Source organism: Aspergillus oryzae, chromosome 1 (genome assembly GCF_000184455.2).
Source record: "Aspergillus oryzae RIB40 DNA, chromosome 1".
Taxonomy (NCBI): Eukaryota; Fungi; Ascomycota; class Eurotiomycetes; order Eurotiales; family Aspergillaceae; genus Aspergillus; species Aspergillus oryzae.
In genome coordinates this window covers 1740436-1757423 of record NC_036435.1, presented here as the reverse complement: position 1 = coordinate 1757423, position 16988 = coordinate 1740436, and the positions used below count along the sequence as shown (strand labels likewise).

Sequence of the window (16988 nt, the reverse complement as noted above, 5' to 3'; positions counted from 1 at the left end):
CAACTTCGGGGCTGAATAGTACGTATGGAAGGTGAAAAGGAATTCTAGAGAGGTACACATCAGTGCCCTGCCAACCTGAGTAAGAGGTTTGGTCTGGTCGCCGTATTACCGGGTTGGCCGAAGGATTTGACTGGGTCTCTCAAGTCCAAAGGGCAGGGTGGCGCAGAGAGCAAGTAGGTTATGTAGGTGAGTAACTGTTAAGAAAACAAGCCTTTCTTCCTATATTCAACCCCTCAATCCACTCGGAAGAGATGAAAAATACGTATGTGAAAATGGAATCCCGACGCAGATAAATGGTTTAGGAGATAGAGGAGACCTCAAACGATCTGGGGTTGTGGTATGCAAGGGTGATAATAAGTTGTAGTTTTTTAGTTCTTTCCCTACTGGAAGTTAGTCCAACCAGAAAAAGCATCCTACTCGGGTTAGTCCATCTGGTAATACTCGTGGTATGGTAATGTTTGCGCACGCTAGTTCCGTTGCCTGCTGATGTAAAAAAGAAAAAAAAAAATGGTTTCGCGTGCAATACCGTCTATGCCAAAGGTACAACCTACGTATCCTATCTCATCGATTTTAGATTTTTTGTGAAGGGTAATTATCCTAAAATCATTGGAAGCCCTTGTTGAAAGCAATAACAGACTTTTGAAATCCATTCTATGAAGCTACAACACTATCTATCTTGACTGGTTCAGCGATAGTAACTACTTCGAGAAACGTTTAATCTTGCCTATACCGATATATCTTGTCCCAATTGTAAATAAGAAACATTAGCCAAAGCATTGAGCCAAGAAGTAAAATATGAGCACAGATATATGTATTAGATCGTGAACTGAAACACGTATCAAGGAATCTATTTTTTTTTGGTGATATGAAGTATATATTAGTTTACCTTTATCCCTAAAACACAGTCTAGGATATTCTTCAATGATTTGAAATTCCTTAAGCACTATGGTGCTTGAACCTCCAAATGGTGAAAGGTCTGAACGTCCAAATGAATATGCAAGAGCACCGCGGTGCCCTTCCATAACTGTTTTAGGCGAGGAAAGAGCAGAAAAGAGGTGGGGGCTGTCATTGCTCTCTATCAGCAAACCCGTTGCAGCTGCGCACGAGAGCACCATGTTAAGAAGTCAGAGCAAATTTCTTCGATGCCCTCTCACCGTCTTAAGATATTTCTGATTGTGCTGGTTTTGCGAAATGAGTAAAGTCAATAATATCATGAGAGCCTAACATGCATACAACTATGCAGCTCCACCCTCACCGTCAGTTCCATCACAACGTATTGGTGACTGCGTAGCAGGAGGACCCACATAGATAGCATCGTCATCAGTCATGCATAATCATGTTAGGGATTTCATATCATGGGATTTGCTGGGAATATCTCAAAGAGCACGGCTGGAATATTTAATGGCATCTATGTATGCTGAAACTGGTTTGTTACAGGATGTTGTACAGTGCATCATGATCCTTGCCCTGAGACGGCATTGGGACACAAACCTCTGAGCATTGACTAAATGTTGAATTCTGGAAAGGGCTTGCCATGATACTTACTAGCGGGATTCGAATCAATTACTCTGTATAACCATATCGACCAGAAAGAATATAGCTATGCACGGTACTGATTCATGCCATGGCAGCCATAGCACAACAGGTTCAAGATCGAGCCGTAGCGAATAGGGGGGATTCTTATTATCACTCAGTTGCTTCTAGAGATTCTTCATTGGTATTAGATGCTAATCACAAAAGACGTACTACACCTGGGATATCTAATAACAAAATAAGGATAATTGTGACAAAGGAAAGACATAAGTCAATGACATCTTCAGGTTGAAACCACCGACCCCTAACTTTCATTGGGGGATTCTATCAAATCGTACCTCTTTTCATACTGTGTTATACTCCTTCGCAAATCTGCAGCCATGACAAAATTTGGTATTGTGAATGTCTGGTCGTTGTTGAGCTCACATCGCCCATCACTTAGCCCTGATTTTGAATGTATTTCTTCGCCGGCTTGACCAGTTCGCTCAAACAGGGGTGACCGACTTCGTGGAGTGTAGGACCGGAGTGAATTGGTCGATTTCATCCTATGTAATGTTTTCATAGAGATGATTTGTCCAGCCGCCGGAGATGCAACAACGGTGGTCCCAGGCATAGCTGTAGGAGGGGGGGTTGGACTGTTAGAACGAAAAAGTGGATGGATATTACTCTCATCGGATAGCGTTAGTTTTGGGGGACCACCCTTGCTGGGAACCTCTGGCTGAAGTGATCTTGACGTATCCGATGACCTCCTTAATGAAGTTTGCCGTCGCAGAGTATCCAAAGAGCACCCAAACTCTTGTTTATTCCCCTGCATTTTGCGTGACCCAGCGTCGCCATCGCCTCCCACAGCGTAACTGTTATGTCCGTAGAGATAGCCATTGAACGTATTGCGCATTACAGCGCATTCAGGATAGGCTATTGGCGGATTGAGATCAACAGAACTGTGTTTTGAATCTTGCTGGTATAGCGTTCGGCCTGAGTAGCGCGTAGCACATGACGTAGATTTCTGGATCGCAATCGAACTATCACAGCTCCGCTTTCGATCTGTGGATTTTTTTGGTGAGTCAACTACAAGCTGCGGCTGCTTTGTTGACTCCAGTCCGTTGTCTTCAGCTAAATGTCCGTGGAGGGCATCAAGATCGTGAGATAGCGAGGTTGACCATCTGCTGCGGCTGCTCTGTTCTGCTAGTGTCATTAGGAGAAGCCCACCGAAAAGGCCCTGGGTAAGAACAGAGATTGCCCATATGACAATACGAGTCACCAGCAATAGTCGTTGTCTTGGACCAAGTGACATTTTCTGTTGCTCTATAATGGCCTGTGTCGTGCCCCATGCTATACCTCCGGCAGTCACTCCTGTAGTCATAGCTGAGTAGACAATCAGGGTGTAATATACGCGCCTTCGGTACGCGCTTAATTGTCTTATATTCTCATTGTTGATATCTGTCAGCCAAAATAAGATTGTAACAATGAGTACAATACAGTTCGCTCCGCTCAGGGCTGTGACGGCAGATTCGATCGAGCGAACATTAAACGAGAAGTTTTTGAAGGATGTCAAGCATAAACCGTCGAGAATGGTGACCACTGTGGTTAGCGCGAAGGATGCTCCCCCTAGTACGCATGGCAGAGAAGGTCGAGCCACATTGAAATTCATAGCGGTGGTTGGAAAATAAGCAGGCGTAGGCGTTCGTCAAGGAATAAACCCGAGGGTATACCAAGGTCCAAGGGATCCAATGAACAGCGGTGTCGGATTCGAGTGTATATAGGGTCGCTGTACTTGAAGAATGAAACAGCTTAAGATGGTGTATGTTGTAGGTGAAGACAGTATATGACAAAGGAGCCCGGGGTATCATCAAGGGTTAAAAAATGCTTTCATGGCAGTTTTATGGATGCCATTCAGAAATGAAGTAGGAGTAACATTAAAGCATAGAATAAGGGCAGGCCGTAGGTGAGTATGAGATCAAACCGTGACTAGAATACTGTGGAAGTAAGAAAGATATATGTCCGAGCGAGAATTTATATCCAAAAGTAGCGGGAGAGCCTGAAGTCTATCTATTTAAAATTAGGTAGAGGGCAGCGGGGGGAAGAAGTTCCCCGTAGGTGATTGCATTGGGACGCATACAACAGTCCGAATGGATATCGCATATGCAAAGACTACGGCTAAAGTGACAGGGGTAGATCTCGGTGCCACCTAGTTGGGACTCTCAGATCGCGCTATCTTTCGTTAGAAGGTCTAGATAGAATTCCAGATAGCTCCTATTTTAAGTGAGAAACCAAAGGGGTATGAAAAATAAAAAAAGAAAGAAAAGAAAAGATAGACGGAGAGGGTAAAAGAGAAGCCCTCCCCTGGAACATGAATTGCTCAGGCCCTATATATTGGAATGACACAAGGCCTCTCAACCACCAGAGTGAAGCTGTCTGGTCCTTGTATGTAGAACTAGTCACTTCCTAGGTTTCGCACAGGATAACAAATCTTGTTCATCTATGATGGGACTGATTGTTGATGCATCCCTTTCAACAGCCAAGTAGTTTGCACCCATGGCAATCATCACTAATATGCCTCTGAGTCAGTAAGAATCATTGGAACCACATTTTTATTGTATGTTTCTCACAGGATGTGCTAGCGCGTGGAACACGTCCAGAAGGGAATTTGTCAAGGGTTGGTGGCTTCATGGGTGAAATACGCGGGACGATCTCCAGGTTGCCGGAACAGTCTTAAAGGTCTGACCGTCCAGTTACATTCCAAGATAATGGATAATATCGATAAACACCCCGATTCATAGATGTGATATATCTATTATCTGAGGGACTGGGTCAAGAGCTGAAGAATCTGGAGACAGGTAATGATATTGTTATTGTTCGATTAACACTATAGATACTACAACAATGGCAATAGGAAGTCTGTTTATAGTTAGTATTTTCAGAGACCAACGTTGCCATAATTAAGTCTTGTGGGAGATGTGTTGCTAGTAGGCTTCGAATTACAAAGTGTACATGGGGGATGTGTGAATGGTCCTCTGGCGAAAATAATTACGCGTGATAGATCCAAGAGATATATCACAGGTGCGCCCCGTTCCGCAAGAAAAGTTAATCAGAAATTTACACATTATTCCTACACACTGTGTGCCTGAATCGTTCTATTCTCTCATCTCCTCCCTCCTCTTTCTTCTCAATAATTTTTTTCTGGTGGTTGTTGATGATGCAAGTGGTTTTAATTTATCGTCTACTCGTTTCCCTTGTGCAAATGGCCTCTCACTCATGTACTCCGTAAATATTACGAAATATTGTAGACTGACTATATGGCGGTCACCTGGCCGCTGGCAGCGTATTCAGACATCCTTATGACGATGAGAGCCAATGACTCTTTGTAGTAAAAATTCGTTCTTGGACTCATAACGACCCTGACCTTAACTTTCATCTTGCTTGTGAATCCTCCGCAATTTAGTGTATGCGCCTTGTATGCACAGTTTAACCCTTATCCGGCGCGCGCCGACCCCAACTTGAGCAGCAGGGAAATTCTTAAATAGTGTATGTACCTTTTGATAGTATTTTAGGCCATGAAAGTGAAAGCCCATTCTCGCCGCTCTTGTTGAAATAGTATGCCACCTAGCTATCTACTATATACCTATGGAACCAAACCACTCTACCCGAACAGGAAATTGTGGCTGGACGTATTTAATGTGGCTGTGAAGGTGCGGCTTGACGGAGATGCCGTGACCGCCTCCAGGCCAACTGCTCCTCTTCCCCCCCCAAAATCGTCATGGATTGTCATCATCATTGTTCTTCCTGGCAATTCCTCAGTTCTCTAATCTAACACCCCCTATTTCCTCTTCCAATATTCAAGGACTGGGCAGCGTACTTACCACCATACTCACATCTTTCTGTGCCTCCAAACATCCAACTTTTTTTCTAGCCATCTTCACTCCTCTGGTGGCGCAAGATGAAGCTTACCTTTAAAGTAGGCATCTCTAACACCCCGCCTGTTCATTAATGACTGAAGCTAACAACCATCTCTTCTCTACTCTAGGACTTGAAACAGCAGAAGTTCGTAATTGATGCAGAGCCCTCAGAGACGGTAATAACCCCAGGTGCCGATATCTTCGCCGTGTCAATGCGGGGCTAATAAAATCTCCGTTAGGTTGGACAAGTGAAAGAAAAGATCTCCAAGGAGAAGGGCTGGGAGGTCCCCCAACTGAAACTGATCTACTCCGGTTCGTCCATGGCGTCTTGCCCGTTATGGTTTCACCACGTCGGCGTCACATATGATGACTTGGCTAAGTTTTGCTACATGATAAGTCGCTAACCATCCTTTCATCCTACAGGTAAGATCTTGCAAGATGACAAGGCGATCGAATCGTACAACATCGAAGAAAAGGGCTTCATAGTATGCATGGTCTCCAAGGTAAATTATACAATGGCGTCCCTTGGTATATATTAAGCTATTTAACCGTGCTGTGTAGCCTAAGGCCTCCTCGTCTACAGCCACGCCTTCGCAAGCTCCCTCGACGCCTTCGAGAGCTGCCACCTCGACCCCAGCTGCGCCTCCTGCCCCGGCTCCATCTACAAACGCCTCCGCAACAGCACCACCGGCGACTCCTTCCCCTGCTGCGGCTACACAGCCATCCGACGCTGCTTTCAATGATCCCTCCGCTTTGCTGAGTGGCTCTCAGGGCGAGGCGGTTATTTCTCACATGGAGAGTATGGGTTTTCCAAGGGATGATATCAACCGCGCTATGAGGGCTGCTTTCTTCAATCCTACTCGTGCTATTGAATATCTTTTGAATGTGAGATTTGCACATTAACGTTGCCTAAGCGCGATACACATCCGCTGATGATACTCATAACAACCACCAGGGAATTCCAGAAAACATACAACAGGAACAGGAACAGCAACAACAACAACAACAAGCTGCCACTGCCACTGCTGCTTCGCCTCAACCCCCTGCAGCTTCCGCTGGGGGAAACGCTCCTGCGACAACTGGTGGTGAAGAACCAGTCAATCTGTTTGAGGCTGCTGCTCAGGCGGGTACCCAGGAAGGTCCCCATGGGGCACGCTCCGGAAGTGCAGCCGGCGAAGGACTTCCGAATCTCGACTTCCTTCGGAATAACCCACATTTCCAGCAACTTCGCCAGCTAGTCCAGCAGCAACCGCAAATGCTCGAACCCATTCTTCAACAAGTGGCGGCCGGTAACCCTCAAATCGCCCAGCTCATCGGCCAGAACGAGGAGCAATTCCTTCAGCTCTTGAGCGAAGAAGGTGATGGTGCCCTCCCTCCTGGTACGCATCAGATCCATGTCACCGAGGAAGAGAGAGATGCTATCGAACGTGTACGTTTGCCTAATGCCTCTTATTTATGCATAATTTCACGCCGGGTCGAAGGCTAATCCAGTACTAGCTATGCCGTCTGGGATTTTCCCGAGATATGGTCATAGAGGCTTACTTTGCATGTGACAAGAACGAAGAGCTCGCTGCCAACTTTCTATTCGAGAACACTGATGACCCTGAAGACCAATGATTCAGCGCCAGAGTATTCCCCGTCGAAGGCTTCCCAACAATACATTTGCTGCGAACCTAGTGCTGCTCTTTCCCCTTAATGAAAACTGCTGCATCTATCTCCTTGCCGAGTTCCTTACCGAAGCCGGGTTTTATCATGACTGGTACAGCTTGCCGTGCCGCTTGCCGTGCACAGCACGCGGAAACACTAGCTGCCACTACTTTCCTCAGTCACATCTTCTCATCCTTACCACTATCTCATGGACAACATCTGTAGCGGTATTCTCACATATGGTAGTAGTCTTCACCTATTTCCCTTCTATTCACCGTCTTACTCAGAAGTGACATTTTGGTCGTGTGCCTAGTTAATGGAACAAAAATGAGATATCTTTGTATCCCTTTCCCCCCCGCGGCACTTGTAAAAATGATCGCGTGAGATGAACGAGGTGTAAAACTAAACCCGGTTTCGTAAAGTTGAAATAAATACTTCCAGGTGGCTAAGACCAGCACCAGTCTCCATTTTGCTCGTTGATTGGTACATTAAACATGGGGATGACCACTTTACCTCCACCTACCTAGTACTAGTACCTATCTACAGCACTATACGTTTAATGTGTCCTGTGACCTCATGCCGCGTTTGAGGAGCCTCTTAAGTATCGCTGACTACGTCACCGGATCAGCAAATGCGCTCAGTAATATCAAAATGACACTTTGCTCTTTTCACAAAGGCCAGAATGTGTGTGCAGTGTTTTGCTATAACGGGTATAAGTCGACCGAAAAATGACACGATACACACGCCCATCACTGCCCATCGCCTGCACCAGCGGGTATATAGGTGAATCAGAGGCAGTTGCATATCTTGTACAGGAGATTAGGAAGAGCTAGAAGCTGACCATCGAGGTCGCTTAACCCAGAATTCTCGAAACAAGGGGTGAGAAGAGGACAAAGGAGTAGTGGTTCGAAATTTGTTAGCTTTACACTATCAGGCATCTCAATACACCATCAGGCATCTGATATAGTAACGCCATCAGATGGTCCAGCTTCAATTGCACCCCGCCCTTTTAGCTCTCCACACGGCCAGTCCGCGCCTACCAATCACTCGCCTCAATGTCGGATAGACACCTTCAGTGCCAAAGTCTAGATCATCCAAGTTGATATGTTTCCTATAAGACCACAGTTCGTGTAGCTCTAGAGCTGAGCTAACCGACGACGAACTCGGCAAAAAGGTATATCGATCAAGGAAAGCAGCCGACTTGGGCGCAACCACGAATACCGAGCCAGCTTGCTTCGATCCAGCAACGTTGCAGGGAGGGAGTAGTTTTTCCAGCTCTTCAATCAAGTTTGGTCCGGGAACGCCCATTAAGTCTCGAGTCTCGATATTCAGGGATGAATTGTCGTTAGTTCCTAGTAACCATAACGGGGGAGAGTAAGTTTTCCACCAAAAGACTGTGGCAGAGACGACAGGGATTTCTCCTGGCAATGCATCATTTGATTCAACACTGCTGGCTGAGATGATAGAGGGCATTGCAAGCTGAGCAGGTACAACCCCCCCTTGGTGATAAATACCCATTAAAAACCCCAGAGCAGCATTAAATATCATCCAGACGGCCAGGAATAAACGCGATTTGCTCACACGGAAGCAACTGAGGAGAAGAGGTACGCATGGTATTAAGAAGCGCGGTTCTTGGTGGGGGAAGATTGACAATATGACAGTTGCTGATAAAGCGGAGACAGCACGCGCGTTCTTCAGCCAGGTTGGGATTACTGGCAAGCCCCACAATGATATAGCCATCATAGCATATGCAGGCCCAAGGAGCTGCGGCAAGTTAACTAAGAAGTGTTGATAATGAGGGTGGAGACCATGAAGTGCCAAGTTTGAACTATCGGAGTTATAAAGTAAATTGTTGATGGGTGTAATTATCGGTGAGTGAAGGGCATCCCACAGGGTTGCAGAAGGCCTATAAAAGGCGGTATCAACAAGAACAGCGATTCCAAAGAAGAATATACCGAACCCCACGAAGGAAAATAATGAGACCGGCCTGGATGTTCAAGGATGGTTTAGTATTAAAATGAAGCACCATTCTCACGGGGATACTGACTTGCGCCGAAAATGAGGCAATAATTGAAGTCCTGGGATGGCAAGAAAAGCTGGAAATGTGATTCGATTAAAGACGCCAGCGACAGCAATAAAGGCTAGGACAGCACAAGAGAAGACGGATGAGCGGCGCTATAGACGAACATTAGCCTACCGACATTCCCTCTTCCTTGACTTTGGTGTGGCGAACAGACCTTATTCACGACAATGCGGCGAATCAAGACCAGACCCCAAGCAACCAGCAACGTCTCAAGGGAGTTGGAGAAAGTGTGCGTCTGATATGTCCAGGTGACATACGAGGACGCGACCAGCACCACGGTTGCCCGGCGGTGTCGCGCAAAAGGGACTAACTCATATACAGCCCAGTCCTCCAGCACAAAACCCAAGAGAAACATGACCCCTCGCAGTACATAGTAGATAACCTGTGGAGGAGGGGGTGTCGGGGCCCCTGTTTCGGCATAGAACCATTTCAGAAGGCTTATTGGCACGTCGTAGATCGGCCATAGCGGAAAGACGCTGCGGATCGGTTTATCGGCGGTGAATTCCCATGGTAATTTGGATGGGTAGGAGAGGACGCGACCTGGGGAGCTTAGTTGAGTCCTATGAATAATGGTTTATTGTGGAGGTAGGTTTTGGTCGTCGGATGGCCATCCATCAAAATCAATGAGACGCGGGACCTGCCGGCAGAAAGAAGCCGCCGCGATAAAACAATGGTCGCATCGACAGATAGCTCTTGAAAGAAAGAATAGCATGCTTACCTGCAAAAACTTCAGGTCCCTGAAAGTTCTCGTCTGGATGAAGGTAGCTTGGGGAAAGGGCAAAGTAAACACGGATCACCAGTAGAAGCAAATATGTTCGTCTCCACATGGCTCCGATGGTCAAGTGTAACAATAATAATGATGATAAGACACGGAAAATTATAAATAAGGAAACCAAAAATTTCTATAAACAAAGCACATGCTGTTGCTTTTGTCCCACATTTGAATAATTCAAAATTCAAGGAACGACATGGTCTAGCATATAGACAAGGTTATCGGAGAGAATCAAGGAGTGGAAGCTTGTTCAGGACTCTTAGGAGGGTTCGTTCGGTCCGGCTAAGTTGCTGATGTGCAAGACCTATCTCCTCGGACTGGGTGAGAGGGACATGTTGGGGTGACTTCACTGCCCGCCGTTAATAGGAACCATTGCTGAATTACTAGTTAAAATGTAGTAGTGGTGGTTAAATTAGATTAGCTGGCGATGAATCGAATGATGGTGGGTCGAGGTTGCGATACATTGGAAGTTTTTGTACGATGCACCTGATGTCCTAAACCTAGATACAGAAGAGACCGAAGAGAAAAATTTCTTTGAATGAAAGATATCATGATGATGAACAATAAGAAAGAACGTCACTACTCCTTCATTTGGGAATATATGAATGCTGTGTATAGGATTTGGGAAAAGCCCATAACAGATTGATGTTTCCTCCAAATTACCGGCTTTGTATTAAATACTGGTATGTACTCCGTACAGTAAGTATCCTTTATATAGGTTTACTGGGTGGAAATACGCTGAGGCAACAACAAGGCGGCAATCTAGGCGCCACTGCGCAGTGGGGTGAGCCTGAATATTTATTACTTATAGACTCCGTACAACTTGTAAGGAAAAATAAGTACTTATGACCCACGCTTTCATCTCCGTACCGACTAAGCGCTAAATGTTCCCTGTATAACTAAGCCTCACTACTACTCTCTGCCATTGATTGTTATTCCTTCCTACCTTCTATTTCTGCACCGCTACATCTCCCCTTTGAGCTTGCTTTCCTTTTATTCTGTTTCTGCCTCATTGTCCCGAGACACATATATCAAGGTTCGCACCCCAATCTTCTCTCCACAACCCAGTTTCTCTCTCTTCGAAACTCTCTCACAGTCACCAGTGTCGGTAAATCATCCCCCCACCTCTGTACCCCTCATAAAATATTTAACTTGGTCCGAATTCTAGCACTCCATGAAAACAAGCTGACTTATCTCGCGAAGGCGACAATTGTTTCAGGTTTTAACAGTCTGCTTAGGACTTGAATATCTCAACATGGCCACTCCTACTCTAACCTTCACGAGCTCCGACGGCGTTGACATCCCTGTCGGTAGGTGCATTCATCATGATCGATACCTTTTACCAAGAAGAGATCCATGATTTCTCTCTTCATCTCCTGGATAGTAGGTTCGGTGCTGATCTGTTGTCCCGTCATTTAGAACGTGATGTCGCCGAACGCTCGCAGCTCATTAAGAACATGCTCGAAGACTTGGGTGAAACTGGAGAGCCCATTCCTATCCCCAACGTGAGTCATCTTGGATCAGCTATGAGACTCACCTTTCAGTCAACTTTACATGATGGGAACTCACTTACCCGCTGTAGGTCAACGAAGCCGTTCTGAAGAAGGTCATTGAATGGTGCACCCATCATAAGAACGACCCTCCCAGCACCGGCGATGACGATGATTCCCGCCGCAAGACTACGGATATCGACGAGTGGGATCAGAAGTTCATGCAGGTTGATCAGGAAATGCTTTTCGAAATAATTCTGGTACGTACCATCTAAGTTTACGATGTCTTGATAGAAGTTCTGAATCTAGATCCCAATAAAATAGGCCGCCAACTACCTTGACATTAAGGGACTACTTGATGTTGGCTGCAAGACCGTTGCGAATATGATCAAGGGCAAGTCTCCTGAGGAGATTCGTAAGACCTTCAATATCCAGAACGATTTTACACCCGAGGAGGAGGATCAGATTCGTCGCGAGAATGAATGGGCAGAGGAGTAAGTGCCTAAAGTTTCCCTTGTTTAACCGTTGCACAATTTGCCCGCCTCTGGAATACCACCGGAATGCTAACTGCTCTCTGCTATAGCCGCTAAATACGCCTCTGGCCGATGTTAGTCTTGCCTTGCTCTTGAAATCCCGCCCAAGTTTCATGATCTGTTCCGGGAGGCTAGCAGTTCTCCATAATCTTTCAGCTTGAGTTTCATCTGGTCCATTGGTCTTTTCTACTCTATGGCGTTAGGAATTTTATATCACCATCGCTTTCCTTTTCAATTAGCTGGTTGTGCTTTGTTGAAGGCTAGGGTTAGACGTAGGCAGTTCGACAACCGGATTACCCACTGAATCTGAGTTGTTGAGGGAGCTGTTGTAGCAAAAAGAATATCATTATTTGAGGCCTGTGAATATGCGATCAGGACTTTTAATACCTTTGACTACCTACGTAACACCAAGTAATTACCTCGATCTGCATAGACTAGAGACCTACGTAGTAAGAGTACATGACGCAATAGATAGGAGAGCAAAATGACAACGCGCTGTCTTAAGAGGTATGGGCCACTGCAAGAACTATATCAAACATACAACTACGTGAGATTACACTACAACAGGCATAAGTACGATATGTTGCTGCGGCTTCTTGTGTCCCAAAACGTTCGCCCATCCTTGCCGTTCCTCAAACCGACTACACAACCCAGCTCGCAAGTACTAGGACGTACTTCTGTGGGCGTACTATATCATAGAGAGGTAAAATGTAACGTAGTCCGTAGATAACTGCCATTCACCGACATGTTCCCTTGCATTATCTTCAGGTTCAAGGAGTGATATGTGGAGATATTCCTGCAAAAAATCTTCGTTCACTGCTCATTATCCATCATAATTTTTATTTTGTCTCAGCTCGTGTACATAATTTGCAAAGTACGTTCTATCAGAACCCGTCACCGCTTCCGATTCGATCATTGTCCGTAAATCATCCTGAGTTTCTCAAGAGCTATCAGGATGAGATATATTTGCCAAAGATTCCGAGCATAGATCAAAGTTCGGCGAGAGAAAGATGTTGAAGCGGGCCGGATCCAGGATGCAGATTAATCATCGCGAGCAACGTTTTCGGTATCACAGATGAACGAAACAATCGGGGATAAACATCCCGGTTGAAGGAGGAATTCCAAATTTAAATACCGAGACGGGTCTTGCGCCAGTGCCTCCGCTTGGCGTTGTATCTAGGATTTCGGTTGTCAGCACGTTCATGTCCTTCCGACGTGTCCAGCTCAAAATCCAAGTAGATATTTCCTCCGCTCCAAGTAGCAAAGAAAGCGACGGGATTCCGAGTGGGAGCATGTCAACTCCATACACGTTTCAAAGCTCGTTGCCACTGTTCCAGCCGATCGAGGGTCCTGAAAGGAATAGGTGTTAATTACCTGATGGTGTTACCGGTCCTGAGACGAATCCACTGGGGGATAGGACGGTTCTGTCTCTGAGCTTTGGCAAGCTTCTGCTTGGTGCGGAAACTCTTGTGGCTCTAATCGAAGAAATTGAGCGTTAGCAGCGATCACATAAGCCCCCCCATCCATTTTGACCAAATGATGTGGAAAAATATCACCCGAGTACAGACTCTAGGTTTGCTTCAGGGGTTGCTAACCGGCATCTTGAAGGCTTGTCGCGACGGCGAGCTGAGTGTATGGACTGGCGAGAATGAGGTTGTCGACCGTCTTCAAGGGCCTCTGGTAGTAGTGGTTTTTTTGTGCGGGCAGGGCTTAGCGCTTCGCTTCGGGAAGGTCATGTGATTTGAGCCTGAGGCATGATTTCCCTCAGGACCGAGACTTACAACCAACTGGTGAAACTCTTGACGGTTGTTCAGCGCTTTGGTCTGGTCTATAATATGGTATATCTCATCAATCACCACATGACGGGTTTATATCTTGCTACTTATCTGGATTATTGCGCAATACACATAATATGCTTGAATAGGATGACATGCCAGTTAATTAACTATACCGAGTCCCTGATGCTCAATCTTCCAAGATCTGCCACTTAGAAGTAATGTTGTAACTGGGAGAGGAAGCACAATTCTCTTAACGTTTTAGGGTGTGAGGGCGATAATATCAGTTACCATTTGCCACTCTTTCTCCCTGCCGATTCCTGACCATTTAAAGAAAGCCTTATTTTGTCTTCTGTTCCCTAGATTGGCGGTGTATGTACAGACGAGGATGAGCGATTGATTAGATACACTTTACCATGCTGGAGCCTTTCCTCTTTTGTTTCTTTCTTTAGTTCGAGGAGCAGTGGCAACAGGCTGTACGACCTATGCATCTATCTCAAGCGCTTTCTTTACATTACTATTCCATTACCCAGAGAAAAGTAAGATAGCACTTGAAGATTGGCTAACCACTATGCAGAACAGCCAGCCGCTACATTTATTGAGTCAAAACATCTCACATTAGCAGGGGTTATTCGAACCCTACACGCGACCGGCTGACATATTTACTCTGATCGACGGAAAAAGTTTGTAGGTACTATGGAGTAGGTACGGAGTACAGCTAGGTACTAGTCAGAGCCCCCATTCAGCATACTAAGTACTGTAGCCGACCTCAAGAGACAAACCAATGATATGGAAGAACTCAGAGTTATTAATTCCTGTTGTCGGGAATTGGAGACCCCGAATGTCCGACAACCATAATTTAACTAAGCTTGGGGGTCCATCTACGCCGCTACGGAGTCGACTAGTAACCTGTCTGTCATTCCCAGGAACAGCAACACCCCGAACCCCGCCATGAGATTGAAAAGAGTTCTGAGGTGATTGGTTCGCTCGTATAGCGTTGCCCAAAATTGCCTAGTAAACCCCTTGGGAGGCTCTAAAAGTAGGTAGTAGAGGCTAGACTCTAGAGGTTTAGGCACTCCGACTCCGTCGGTAACGTAATCCACGGGCGAGCGGCCATCCCGGGCGAGCGGCCACCACACCAGAACTCTACGCACCTCCTAGAAATGAAGCTATTCAAAACACCGAAAAATGTGCATTTCTATAAAAAATTTAAATAGTCTGACGATTAGGATACTGAGTAATTTTATGTTCTAGTATATTACAGCCAGAACACCTTGGTGGAGCACGTATACGCTGGCTTTCTACCGGAGCGCCTATATCTACTGAGGCAGTAGTTATAGGCTCTATAGTAGAATTTCTGCCTTGTATAAGCTCCTGAGCTTCCTGAACTGAAGCGCCTGATTCTATAGGCAGCTGTCTAGTAGAGCGCTTTTTCTTTTTAAGTATTCTTTCATGCGCGGCGCGTAGTTCTCTGGCTTCCTGCTTTGTAATAGTAGCTTTATTTAAAGCTCGTTCATAGCCTTTGAAAAGCTGCTTTATCACAATCTTAGTAGGCGAATCAGGGCTCTTTGTACGAGCTCTAAGCAGCTTCTTCAGTGTAGTTTCCTGTTTTTGTAGTTGCTTTAGATTATGAGGCGTTTTAGGCACTGAATTAGTAGACCTACTACTAGGTCTACTACCTGGAGGTGTTGCTTCTAGCTGAATATTTAGCTGAGATAATACACGCTTAGGATTGAAAGGAATAAGACCAGTAGCTGAGAAACCGCTGCAGATATTACTAGTAGTATATATCTGAGCTCTCGCCTGAGGAAAGGCTTCAAGAAAGTCAAGTTTATTGATGTGGTTGAAGTCTAATCTCATCTTATTCTCAACCAGCTGTCCGTACGCGCGTTTTAGGGGGCCAAAGCAGCCTATATCAAGCGGCTGAAGTAGGTGAGATGAGTGCGCAGGTATACAGAGTGGTATAATATTGTTTTGACTGCATATATCGTCGAACTGAGGTGTTAAATGACTACCGTGACCATCGAGTATTAAAAGCCGATATCGACCAACCGTACGGCCAGCAGTAAAAGGTATAAATAGCTGCTGCAGCCAACGTAGACCTATCTCATCGGTAGTCCAGCCATTTGCACTCGTTTCTATACGCCAGTCTGATGGTAGACCCATCTCGTACCAGCCCTCAATATGGACTTTGCCTTTGAAGATAAGGCAAGGTGGAAGAGGCCCCCTAGAGCTAATATACTTAATAGAAGTGACCCATTCCCGGTTCCCTGGCTGTAGAAGAAAAGGTCTATCAGCTAACTCAGCTCGAGTAACTACTTTAGTAGTAGATATCAAGCCCATTGCAAAGCCAGTTTCATCAAAGTTGTAGATATCGTCCGGTTGAATGCTATACTGCATTATAGTGATTTGTACGCGCTCAAACCACTTATGTAAAAGCTTAGGATCCTCGTATTTAGCGCGCTGATAGTTATAGCGGCGAGAAAATTGAGTTTTTAACTCCTCACGGCGTTTAATAAAAGTATATACCCAGTTTTCACCAACAGTAGTAGGAGTATCACTAAAACCACGCTTTAAAAGTAAGATATTGGCCATTTCTCGTACATGAGCAGGTCGAGGAGGTGCTCCACGCTGATCTAGCGATAGAATCCAGTGTACCAGCGAATTCTCCTCATTTTGAGTTAATTTATGGCCATTGGCGCGCGTTTCGGCTCGAAAAGTATGGCCATTCAGGCGTCTCCGAAGGGTAGTACGTGGAATATTATAGATACGTGCTGCTTCAGCTATAGTGCGAATTTCTTGTTTTTTAATAGCTGAAATTGCTAGTAGAATTCTACCTTCTTGTTCAATAGAATCTTTTAGCTTTCTGGCTGCTTTTGGTGGCATAGTTGGTGGTTGAAATATATAGATTCTTCAAGCGTGGTTGAAATTGGTTGACGTGGCCGCTCGCCCGGGATGGCCGCTCGCCCGTGGATTACGTTAAGTACTCCGTATGAATCATCGTTTAGAAAGCGGGACCCCCTTCTAACATAATTGAAGCTTGGCCATTGGTCCTGATCTTAGGCACCCATCACAACATCATAATCTGGTCCATGGTCAATTACTCATGCGTCGTATTTTTAGCTTTCCTTACTTTTCTAGAGATTTCCGAGGTGGACTTACACCGTAGAGAGTAGTGCTATGGAACTAGTAATCTCGGAGGATGCTGAGTTGAGTCAGATGTCTTTAACAGGTCTCAATGAAACCTTCCAATCCAGAA

General features: G+C 45.6%; 3 protein-coding genes across 3 annotated transcripts; 2 read left to right on the top strand and 1 right to left on the bottom strand.

Moving 5' to 3' along the window:
* Positions 1 to 5129: 5129 nt before the first annotated feature.
* AO090009000655 (putative UV excision repair protein (RadW)) lies at positions 5130 to 7046 on the top strand (the record flags this gene model as incomplete). Its single annotated transcript, XM_023236212.1, has 7 exons — positions 5130 to 5222; positions 5558 to 5605; positions 5669 to 5741; positions 5853 to 5932; positions 5991 to 6314; positions 6385 to 6858; positions 6927 to 7046. 7 exons carry the CDS (start codon positions 5130 to 5132, stop codon positions 7044 to 7046), a joined length of 1212 nt encoding a protein of 403 aa, XP_023088745.1.
* A 1020-nt stretch (positions 7047 to 8066) lies between these two features.
* Positions 8067 to 9986, bottom strand: smp3 (glycosylphosphatidylinositol-alpha 1,2 mannosyltransferase smp3; the record flags this gene model as incomplete). The annotated part of the gene is made up of 4 exons (XM_023236206.1): positions 8067 to 9063; positions 9112 to 9251; positions 9314 to 9699; positions 9878 to 9986. The coding sequence occupies 4 exons, from the start codon at positions 9984 to 9986 to the stop codon at positions 8067 to 8069; spliced, it is 1632 nt and encodes a 543-aa protein (XP_023088744.1).
* Positions 9987 to 11186: 1200 nt separating this feature from the next.
* On the top strand, positions 11187 to 12011 carry skpA (SCF ubiquitin ligase subunit skpA; the record flags this gene model as incomplete). Its single annotated transcript, XM_001817024.3, has 5 exons — positions 11187 to 11241; positions 11351 to 11436; positions 11514 to 11681; positions 11746 to 11915; positions 12005 to 12011. The coding sequence occupies 5 exons, from the start codon at positions 11187 to 11189 to the stop codon at positions 12009 to 12011; spliced, it is 486 nt and encodes a 161-aa protein (XP_001817076.1).
* Between the last annotated feature and the right edge of the window lie 4977 nt (positions 12012 to 16988).